General features: G+C 37.5%; 1 protein-coding gene across 2 annotated transcripts; it reads left to right on the top strand.

The window, feature by feature from the left end:
* Positions 1–273: 273 nt before the first annotated feature.
* LOC113075669 (protein sel-1 homolog 1-like) lies at positions 274–11,330 on the top strand. 2 transcript variants are annotated; one of them, XM_026248344.1, is made up of 21 exons: positions 274–837; positions 995–1,035; positions 1,345–1,456; positions 1,779–1,946; positions 2,229–2,334; positions 3,955–4,117; positions 4,354–4,407; positions 4,499–4,558; positions 4,872–4,953; positions 5,331–5,485; positions 5,663–5,719; positions 5,802–5,870; positions 5,956–6,033; positions 6,127–6,189; positions 6,273–6,360; positions 7,180–7,328; positions 7,412–7,577; positions 8,360–8,434; positions 9,007–9,179; positions 9,567–9,695; positions 9,786–11,330. In XM_026248344.1, the coding sequence occupies exons 1-21, from the start codon at positions 768–770 to the stop codon at positions 9,990–9,992; spliced, it is 2,265 nt and encodes a 754-aa protein (XP_026104129.1). In that variant the 5' UTR covers positions 274–767; the 3' UTR covers positions 9,993–11,330. The 2 variants fall into 2 exon arrangements, with proteins under 2 accessions (XP_026104129.1, XP_026104128.1); XM_026248343.1 differs by having other exon boundaries at positions 1,285–1,456.
* Positions 11,331–11,335: the final 5 nt, after the last annotated feature.

The following is an 11,335-nucleotide window of genomic DNA, read 5'->3' as shown; positions in this document are numbered from 1 at the left end:
TTTCTAGTATTTCTAATAATAATATAATGTCTGATATTTCCATATTGTTTATTTCACACACAGCTGAGAGAGAGTCAGCTGTTCCGAGGCGTTCCCACATCTTGCAAACTGTCGTGTGTACTTCTGCTCCGTTCGCGTATCTCAGGCACCTTGTGTGTGAACATCTGATTGGGGCAACTGACTCTTGGAGGGCAGCGATTGGCTGATTTCTCCGATAGCGTCTCCTGATTGGTGAAGCCGCGGCGGATTAGGAAATAGGGGTCAGTCCAGTGAACAGAAATACGCTGAAACACTAGAAATCATATCGACGACTGTTTGTGTTACTGAATTTAACCAACATTGCAGTTGCCTTGGAAACTTTATTCCGGAATCGTCTTGTAATATTTTCATGGTCCGCGACAGACACGCCATTAGTTTCTGAGAAGTGTTATTTGTTTAACGTTAGCTGTGCTAGCTGTGTAAACAGTCTGTTATTGAGTTAGTTAACGTTACACTATTGAGCTGCTAGCTGAAAATGCTTTGAAAAACGTGTTCATGTTCAGTTTATACGAATGGGTTGTTTTATTATAATCAATTTTTTTCTCTTGGGAGAAGTTTTTGATTGATTGGCTCGCTGGTCAAGTTCTATAGCTAGTCGATTATGCAGTTAACTGACAGATTTATATAGCGAAATGGCTAGCTAGGACAACAGATAGTGTGTAGATTTAACTAAGTCAGGTTTTTAGTCGTCCACACACTCACTCACACGTTTTGCACACTCTGGCAACATGAATCCCACTACGAAGTCTTGTCTCCTTATTTTGGCTTTAGCGGTGACTTTGGAAGTGACAGCTGGTGGTGAGTCACAGGCTCTTCTTGAATCATTAGGAAAATGAATGTTTATTTAGTCGTTAACTCAAATGTAAAGCTATTTAACATTTACATTCAATATATTTTAATGTGCTGTAGAGTGTATATGCGCTGTAAACGTCACTGTTTGGCATCTTGATTACAGAAGTACTTCCAGATGATGAAGTTGCAGGTGGTGAGTCTAAGGTAATACAGCATTAAAACATAATGACACATTATCAGAGCCATGCAACTTGCACTTGGGTATCAGTGTTTTTTTGTGTGTTATTAACAGAAAATAGAATCCATGTTCTAAATGTAATGTTTATGGATTTATTCAAAAGATCACTGTATACACTACATATAAATATATACACATACACATATGCATGTGAATTAACATTTTGTTTCAACAGTCGTACTAATGTTTTCTGTCTCTGGATTTGTCAAAATCAGAGCAAAGATGGTAATGAGGGCTCCAAATTTGTGGTGGGGAATGCGTATGTCCCTAAACAGACCCAGGCTGACAGCAGTACAACAGACAATGAAGAGGAGAGTGAGGTTGAGGGGATTGAACAGGAAGACCTTCCAAGTCAACCTCCGCCACAAGAAGAGCGTCATAAAAAAGGTGAGTAGATCCAGATGGGGTCTGCAGGTGCATCCTGAATAAGATGTAGTATTCTGGTTTTGCCGTTCATTTAGCATAATATTTATTCATCTTTCTTTACTACTCAGCTAATCTTTTGCTCCCAGATGCAAGGTTTTGATAATGTATATGTCACTTATCTTTAGGTTTTACGGCATAAGATCTTTATTTGTTTTTCGTCATCTCACAGTTTGCGATGTTTGTTAAGAAAAGAAACCTGCTCACCCATGCATTCACGTGTGTAGTTGGTTTCCTGTGAAAGTGTCTGGTTATTGTTTCATTTTCTCATTGGTGTTTATCATAGTTCCAGTGGTGATTGGTGGAACAGCCTCTGGAGAGCCCTGCGTGTTTCCATTTCTTTTCCAAGATAAAGAGTTTTCGGAGTGTACTACTGAAGGCAGAGTAGATGGGAGGCTGTGGTGTGCCACAACGTACGACTACAGCACTGATAAGAAATGGGGTTTCTGTGAAAGTGAGTGAGCTGTTATTGGTCAAATACTTTAGTGTACATAATATTATAAAAATGAATGATATTGTTTCATATTGTGAATCTACAGTCTACTTGAAAAAGTATAGTACTTTAGTTGAAAGTTCTTGGCATTTTAGTAGAAAGCTATGCTCACTACTTCTGCACAAGTAGTCTAGATATGAAGAGCTCAGTGCTAACTTTACAGACCTTTATAAATCAGTTGTGATTTGCAGCACTTGCAGTTTTTATACCAAATGCATGTAATGTGTCCATCTGTCCTCACAGCGGAGGAACAGGCAGAGCAGAGGAGGTTGATGGAAGAGGCTGAAGAACAGTACCAAGACACAATTAAGATGCTTAACAGCACCAACCGAAGGAGCCAGAAGAAAGAGTGAGTGCTGTGCAGCCATATTTTTCTTGCAGTGCTCTTTCAACAGTTTAATTGTTATTTGTATTTAACCTACACTGTCTGAAAAAAACTGCAATTTAAGGCCCAGTTCCAATTCTATTTTAAACCCATTCTCTATGCCTACCCCTTGCCCCTTGAAACATAGTGTCAAAGGGTAGGGCTGAAAATATTCCCCCCCAAAAATGGGACACCACTACTACACCGTAACACGTCATCATACGATTTCGCAATGCTCCTATGTTTATCACAAACTCAGATGTGCTGTAAAAGATAAGTTACCTGCCACCAGACTAGTATTTATGTTGTCGAATCATCGCATATCAATAAAATATTTTGTGACTCTATCATGCAGTCAGTTACATTAGTGAACCATTTTTTTGCAAACATTTCTTTGGAGAACATAAATGTACATATGAACACAAGATTGAATGCAACATAAAACAAATGATTATTTGTTATTGAAATCCTTATAAATGCCAAAAAATGCTTGCTCGGGCAGTCATATTGCCGTATGCAGGGAAATTTATCATACCTCTTCGTTTGAATTGAGGTTCCTGAAAAAACTTAGGTTGAAAGGCTATCTGGCCCTTCCCCCCACCCCTTCACGTGAACGAGCGAAAAGAAGGTGAAGGGGAAAGGGGTAGAATTTGGATTGGTACTAAGCCCGTAGCCTGTGCAATACCCTCAAGGACACATCTTTGTAGCTTAACTACCCCTAAAGTATTTGAGTATTTGTACCTTGAAGGCACGATATGTGATTTCTGCCGCTAGAGGGCGCATATTCAAATCAAGCAAAGAAACAAAGGCATAGTTTGATGATGCCATGAGTCATGGGAGTTGTGTTGTCATCTCCAGAGCTGATGCAATCTGAAGGGACACGGGCAGAAATCATTTTCATGGATGAATCTAATATGTTAAGAAATCTTTAATATCACTGTAGTATGAAACAGGGTGGGGCTGAAAGACGTTGAAGCGAAACAAGGCCACTGAAGCGATTGATAATGAGAGACATGACTCGAAAGCAGCAGAGCCTTTATTATGCCACAGTCAACTGCTTCTGCTCTTTACGGTCATGTAGAGTAAAGCAGCGCTGTTTTGTCATACTAGATGCATTGGAGTGTGTTGAAAGTTCTGTTGTAATCCTACTCTCATTCACTCGGCAGCTGCTGTGTATAACAAAGATTAGTTTTCTGTCCAAACATGTATCCAAACAGTTGCTCACCCATCTAATAAAGCGTATAGCATATTAAAAAAAATCTTAAATGTATCCACAAACTGTTTTCACAAAAGAAATTACAAATACATTTATCCTGAGTAGCAATAAACATATTAGAATGGTTTCTGAAGAATCGTGTAACACTGGAGTAATAGCTGCTGAAAGCTTTGCCATCACAGAAATAAATTACATTTTGAAATGTATATTAAAATAGAAATTTAAATTATAACAATATTTTATAATTTTACTGTTTTTACAGTATTTTATTCCATTAAATGCTCCCTTGGTGAGCATAAGAGGCTTCTTTCAAAGTCAAGAAGTCTTAACAACCACAAACTTTTGAATGGCAGTGTATATTCATATTTATGTTGATTTTTGTATTACAGGTTGTATGACAGACTCCTGAAAGTTGCAGAGATGGGTCATACCAAGGCCATGGAGAAGGTGGCATATGCCATGCTGTTTGGAGACCACTTACCCCAGAGCATTCCTCAGGCAAAGGAGATCTTCGAGAAACTGGCACTGGAGGGCTCCCCTAAAGCCCAGACTGTAATAGCAACCGTTTATTAACTAAATGTCATCTTTGTATGATAATACTGATGCTTTTTTTGTCCCGTGACTCATTTCAAGCCATTTGTTAAGAAAAGCAGCTGTGTGTGGGGTTGTTGTATCACTGCTGTGCTATTGTATCAGGAAAACTAATTTTTTTTATTTTTTAATATCATCATTATTATTTATTTATTTATTTTTTACATTGAGGACCCAATCAATTTGTGTTCACACAGGCACTTGGCTTCCTATATGCTGCGGGATTAGGAGTGAACTCAAGTCAAGCAAAGGTATTCTCTGATGATGTTTATCTAGAAAGCAAAGCATCTTTATTTTAAATGTAAATGTTTAATTTAAATGCTTTCTTTCATCTAATTGCAGGCATTGGTGTACTACACCTTTGGAGCTTTGGGTGGAAACTTAGTAGCACAGATGATTCTGGTAAGAATGATTCTCTGTCCTGTGATGATCTTGTTCAACTCAGGAAAGTAGACTTAATGACTGACTTATTATATGTGTCAAGTCTTCATTTGACTTTGCATATATCAAGTTTAGTGTCTAAACAAACCTTTGGATCTATTGAAATTGTGACCGACATCATGGGTCTGTTACATGAAGCAAAATTGAAACCACAGATCCTGTTGCACCATAATTTATCCATGACTACTTTCTCAAGGAAAGGCTTGTGTGGCCTGCATTTCCTGGCTCTGCCGTCTACTAAAAGCCTTTCTCCTTTTTTTTCTTTTCTTCTCAGGGCTACAGATATTGGGGAGGTGTTGGGGTTCCTCAGAGCTGTGAATCTGCTCTCACTCATTACAGACTAGTGGCCAATTACGGTGAGTCTTGTCACATCTCTATGCAGTCCTCATACATGTCTAAACATGTCTAATTTCAGCACAACATCATTTAAAAGAAGTTATCTGGATCCATGGATATCTAGATATCTTGTTTACTAACTATAATCATGGTCTCTGTGCCTTTATTCCCCAGTCCAAAAAAAACCTGTTTGAGACTTTTTCATTTTTTTCCGCAACACTGTGAACATAAATAACTGTAAAATGTCTGACATCATTTATTGTTGGTTTGAATTTTGCTCCTTCTGCTCACCTGTAATCACTGGTACTGCTCAATTTTTCTAACTCGTTTCAGATCTGAATTAAGTGGTTAAGTCTTAGTAACCTAAGGCAATGTTTTTTTTTTTTTTTTTTATTAGTGGCCAGCGATGTATCCCTGACAGGGGGCAGTGCAGTACAGCGGATCCGGCTCTTAGATGAAGTGGAAAATCCTGGTTCTAGCAGTGGAATGCTGGAGGAGGATTTAATCCAGTACTACCAGTTCTTGGCTGAGAAAGGAGATGTGCAGGCACAGGTAAAAGAAAACCTTTTTGGATTGGTCTAAGAAGAATTTCAACCAGTTGCATTATTTGAAGTTGAACATAAACCGTATCACTGCAGCTATTTTGTCTTTTTCATATTTAGTTGTTAATGGCCTTGTGATGTACTTGTATTTTTGATTATTACCATCACATTAAAAAAAATTGTCTAGGTGGGTCTGGGACAGTTACATTTACATGGAGGACGAGGTGTGGAACAGAATCATCAGGTAATTTTTTTTGGGCTCTGCCAACTTATGTGCATTTCATTTAATGGTTTTATAGTTATTTTCTATTTGTCATTCTTTTCAGCGAGCGTATGAGTACTTCAACCAAGCAGCAAATGCAGGGAACACACATGCAATGGCGTTCCTTGGAAAGGTATAGACTTGAGTCTTTTTTTAGTTTTCCTTGACTGTAGCTTAATGGTCTCACTCTTGTATTAACTCTCATTCTGTTGTCTCAGATGTACTCTGAAGGAAGTGAGTATGTGCCTCAGAACAATGACACGGCTCTGCATTATTTCAAAAAGGCTGCTGACTTGGTGAGAATATATATATTTTTTTTCATGTCTTGATCCAAAACTTTATTTTCAGGTGTTCTCCTCTAATGTGTAATTTTAATTGGCTTCTTTAAGGGAAATCCGGTTGGCCAGAGTGGCCTTGGTATGGCTTACCTGTATGGAAGGGGTGTTCCTGTGGTGAGTTTCCTGGATGGGTTCAACTGAACATTGTGCAATTACTGAAAGACATTTTGAGTTATTGTTTCTTCTCAATCCTGCAGAACTATGACCTGGCACTGAAGTATTTTCAGAAGGCTGCAGAGCAAGGATGGGTGGATGGACAGTTACAGCTGGGAACCATGTACTACAGTAAGTGTGTAAAGCGATTGCGTGTGAATAATTTGCTTTCTTTTTTTCCCCTTCACTTCTGTATCATTACCTTTCCTGCTGTTACAGCAAAAGGGAAAAAAGTCAGCCATTTATGACACTAAGGAACAGATTTTATTGAGCCATTAAAGGCCAATTCCACAAAAGTGTCATTCATGAGGTTCTATACATTCCTTACATGTTGAATGTTAGATTCGATATATAAATAATGCATTAATTTACTAAAAAAGTTTAATACTAATATTTTCATAGCAAATACAGAAGTGTGCATATTCCCAACAATTGCTTGGCCCATGCATCAGAATATAGAACAGTATAAAGTATTCTTGTTATTATATAAAATCATTTTAAAATAATTTCATCAGACATTCAAATTATTTTACCAGATATGATGTTCAAATGATAATACAGTAACAACAACAACAAATATTGCTGATATTTTATAATTAATAGACCCGAATTTAAAACAAATATAGAAAAGCTTTTTTTCAAGTGTTGCTCTGCTCTAAAAATACTGCTTCAAAACCTGTTTCTTTTGTTCTTTTCCCTCTTTCTAGCTGCTTGTCTAGCTCACTGTTGCACCACTTCAATAGCGATTTGTCTTATTTTTATCTTAAATCACAGCTGACTCCTTTTAGTTTGGTTGCCTCGGTGATTGTTGCCATGACAAACTCCCACCTGCATTCTGCTTTGACATGATCTTGACAAACAGTGAGGACTGAGAAGTGTGTTAGTCATTTCAGCTGGTGGGTGTTGAGTATTAAAAGTGCATTCATGACTTTAACTTTCTTCATATTTTAGATGGAATCGGGGTGAAACGTGATTATAAACAGGCTCTTAAATTCTTTAACCTGGCTTCTCAAGCGGGTCACATCCTAGCCTTCTATAATCTAGCCCAGATGCATGCCACAGGGACTGGGGTCATGCGCTCCTGCCACACTGCAGTTGAGGTGAGACATTATTTCGTCATGCATAGCCATGTTTCAAAACACTTTTCTGATAGTTGACGGTATTTGTATGTTTGTGAGACCAGCTCTTCAAGAATGTGTGTGAGCGCGGCCGATGGTCTGAGAGACTCATGGCAGCATACGGAAGCTTTAAGGAGGGCGACATTGACTCGGCTCTAGTACAGTATCTCCTGCTGGCTGAACAGGGCTATGAGGTCGCCCAGAGCAATGTGGCCTTCATCCTCGATCAAAGTGAGTCAGTGCTCTGCTCTAGACCCCCCACACCTACATGCATATTAATTGTGGTATTTTGTCACAAGTTGGTCTGAGAGCAAGCACCAGTGTTTTTCTCATACTTTAAATCTGTCATAATAGTTCTCAAATCAGCCAGGATCTGCCTTGAAATTAGAATTTTGCTTTTCAACCATATCTTTATTTAAAAGATATATGAAACTTCAAGAAAAGAAAAAAGGTTACTTCTATTTAAATGTCTTTCCATCCTCCCCTGACCATAATCAACATTTTGTAATAAAGCACAGATTTCCCATTGTTATGAATTGTTTTTATTTTTAGGCTTGGAAAGGTCATTTATGTATAGCTTTTAAATTTCTATATAATATACTTTTCCAAAGAGAATATAATTATTAATATTTTATGTTCTGTTGTAAAATATTTTAAATATAAATGTGTTCTGAAAAGATTTTGCTAGATGTTACTTGTCATGAATGAAATGTCACTGACATGCTAATGAAAAACTGCCCTGGAAATCTCTATATTATGATAAAAAAATGTATTGTAATTATTATTATTATTTATTATTTGTATCATCGTCATTGTAAGCAACCGGATAGTACGTTATGGAAATTTACGTGTAAAGATGTAGCAGCTCTTAAAGTTTACAGAATCTTTGTGAAGGTAAAGCAGTCTGCACCGAAAGTCATCATGTTTACTGTCTCTTGCTAAATTAAATCCAAGCTATCTTAAGCCATTTCACATAAAAAGAAATCTTTGTTCTGTGTCTGTGTGTTTTTCAGAGGGGTCACAAATTTTCAATGAGAATGAAACGTATCCACGGGCTTTGCTCCACTGGACCAGAGCAGCTGCTCAAGGTTAGAGTGTTTTCTTCAACCCACAGTCACTCTAGCTAAATGCCAAAGTGCTTTGATGACCTTACAATAATTATAGTGAGACAAATATAACTGCTTACTCCATGGCTCTCTCAAATACTTGATTCTGATTGGAGATTCACAGCATCCTGCCGTCTCACATTTCAGTATCATTGCTGCTTAACTGTATTTTGCTGTTGTCTCTGGCAACCATTCTTCTACACTGTGACACTTTTGTCACACTCATTACTTTCATATTATTCAGTTGATGTAAATATTGATGAAATAATTTCACTATATCATGCCCATTCATTCACTTCTACGTAATAACACATCTACGTAATAAGCAGGATAATTTAAAGTCATACAATCATTGTTGCAAAATAAGCTAAATGTAAATATTATATATATATATATATATATATATATATATATATTATATATATATTCAACAGCTTCATAGTCTCAAAAGGTTTATTATAATAATTTGTTATAGTACTGTATGTGTATATTTATATGGCTCTATGAAGCTGTTGAATACCCATTATCTGTTTTCTCTTTCGTTTTCTTCGCAGGCTACACAGTGGCCAGAATCAAGCTGGGTGACTATCATTTCTACGGTTATGGCACTGATGTGGACTATGAGACTGCAGTCATACATTATCGCCTGGCATCTGAGCAACAGCACAGTGCACAGGCCATGTTCAACCTGGGCTACATGCATGAGAAGGGCCTTGGTATTAAACAGGTGAAATATCTGTGCATATTTACAATTGTAAGATGTATTATTTGATCAAAAACAGTAAAATGGTGACCTTATTTATTACATTTTGATATAACAGTTTTCTATTTTAATGTATTTAAAAATGTAACTTATTCATGTGATGGCAAAGTCTCCAGTGATAGTGTTGAAACCAGTTGCATTTTTCAGGATTCCTTGATGAATTTAAATTTTAAAAGAACAGTAATTATTTTAATTGGGAAAATTTCTGTAACGTCATAAATGTCTTCACTTTCACTTTTGATCAGTTTAATGTGCCCTTTCTAAATAAAAGTATTCTTTTCTTTCTAAAAATTGTACTGATCACATTTGATCTGTAGCATAATTTATTTATTTTTGATTGTTCCTCCACAGGACATTCATCTGGCTAAACGTTTCTATGATATGGCTGCAGAAGCCAGTCCTGATGCCCAGGTTCCTGTGTTCCTGGCCCTCTGTAAGCTGGGCTTCGTTTATGCACTACAGTACCTGCAGGATCTCAATGTAAGTCACATCCGTCAGTGAGCATCCACCTGAAATCTGGTTTGTCTCTATTCAAGGAAAACCAATAACATGAATCTTTTTTTCCTTCAGCTGAAGGAGCTTCTATCTCAGGTGGATCTTGACCAGTTACTGGGTCCAGAGTGGGATCTGTACCTCATGACTGTCATTGCTCTGCTCTTGGGCACAGTGATCGCATATCGGCAGAGACAGCACCAAGCCATACCCAGAGCCCCTCCAGTGCCCCCTAGACCTCCGGGCCAGCCTGAGCAGCCTGCAGGAGAGCCTGAGGAACAGTGAGAGAGCAGAGATCAGGGTGGAGGTGACCGAACAGGACTAGGATATGGGAGAACAAATTGAGGCCCATTAGCATCTCTTTCTCTCGGGACATACGATGACACCAAAACCCTGCTGTGGTCTTTAATCCTATAAACCCCAAAAGAGCTTCCAGGACTCTCAATGCCATGTCCAGCCCCTCTTTAGGCTTTTAACTGTGGCTTGGAGAAAAACTAGACAAACTTCTACAATATCTTAAATGTGCACCTCAGGGTTTTGCCAGGTGAAATAACATTTGTGCAAATCAATGCTCACTATGTGGGGGGAAAAGACAATAATGGTGAATGAACTCCATTAGTTTGTTTCTGCTTTTTGCTTGCCACTGTGCTAAAAGCCAAGGATCTAATCTACTTCGTGCAAAAGGACAAAAGTAGTTTTCACTAGCACTTTCACTGTCTTGATGTCTAAAATGTGCACATTTACAGATGAATAAACTACACGGTAAGTAGTCTAAGGTTTGCAATCTTTCAAAAGGTTTTGTTATTGCCATAAACGCTCACCTTGCCAAATGTTGAATCACTGAGATGACTACAGCCCTTGATCTCCTTTTATTATTATGAAAGTCTGTAGGGTGTTTTTTTTTTGGTAAAGACTCAGTGCAATTATGGCTGGTGTCCAGTATTGTTTCAGATTTTTGAAGCTCTAGTTACCTTAAAACTCCTCCTTCAGCACTCATTCAGCCTTTCCAAAAGTTTCCAAAATGGGTCTTAAATTCCTCTGCATACTCACAAATATTTTAATTCATCAAGGGTTTGCTGTATGGCTATAATATTCAGTTTTTGGTACTACAAGACACCTTTTTCCTTTTTTATTGTAAAATCAATACATTGCTCTCAGAACTATTTTTGATTTTTGTGTAAGATCTGTAGCTCTGTGCAATCTAACATTAAGTTCCTGAAGCTGATTCATTTGTTTTGGGATGTGGCTATTTTTGTGCTAAATCTCAGTTTTAGGTTCTTTTTCAGAGGAAAAATATTTCAGATAATTGAAATTGTGAATGGTGTCTGCTGTTTCAGGTAAAATAGCAATACCAGAATGTGAAAAAAAGTCTGCAATGTAAATGTATGTATGTGGATGTAAAGATCTGTTTTTTTTTTCTTGCAAAGATTCACCAGAGCATTAGATTGTTTTTGCTATTCAGCAATGGTTTGAAGCTTTGAAAGTGATATAACAAATTCTTCTATGTTCCCTGTCAATCAAACCGCACATAATACTGAGATAGATCACAACAGAAGAGTGTTACAAAGGAAATAATAACATGACAAAGTTTCTAAATATCTAATAAAAATCAGTGGTTTCACAGCTGA

This window comes from Carassius auratus, unplaced genomic scaffold (assembly GCF_003368295.1).
Source record: "Carassius auratus strain Wakin unplaced genomic scaffold, ASM336829v1 scaf_tig00017436, whole genome shotgun sequence".
In the NCBI taxonomy this organism is placed as follows: Eukaryota; Metazoa; Chordata; class Actinopteri; order Cypriniformes; family Cyprinidae; genus Carassius; species Carassius auratus.
This window is presented reverse-complemented; position numbering and strand designations above follow the sequence as displayed.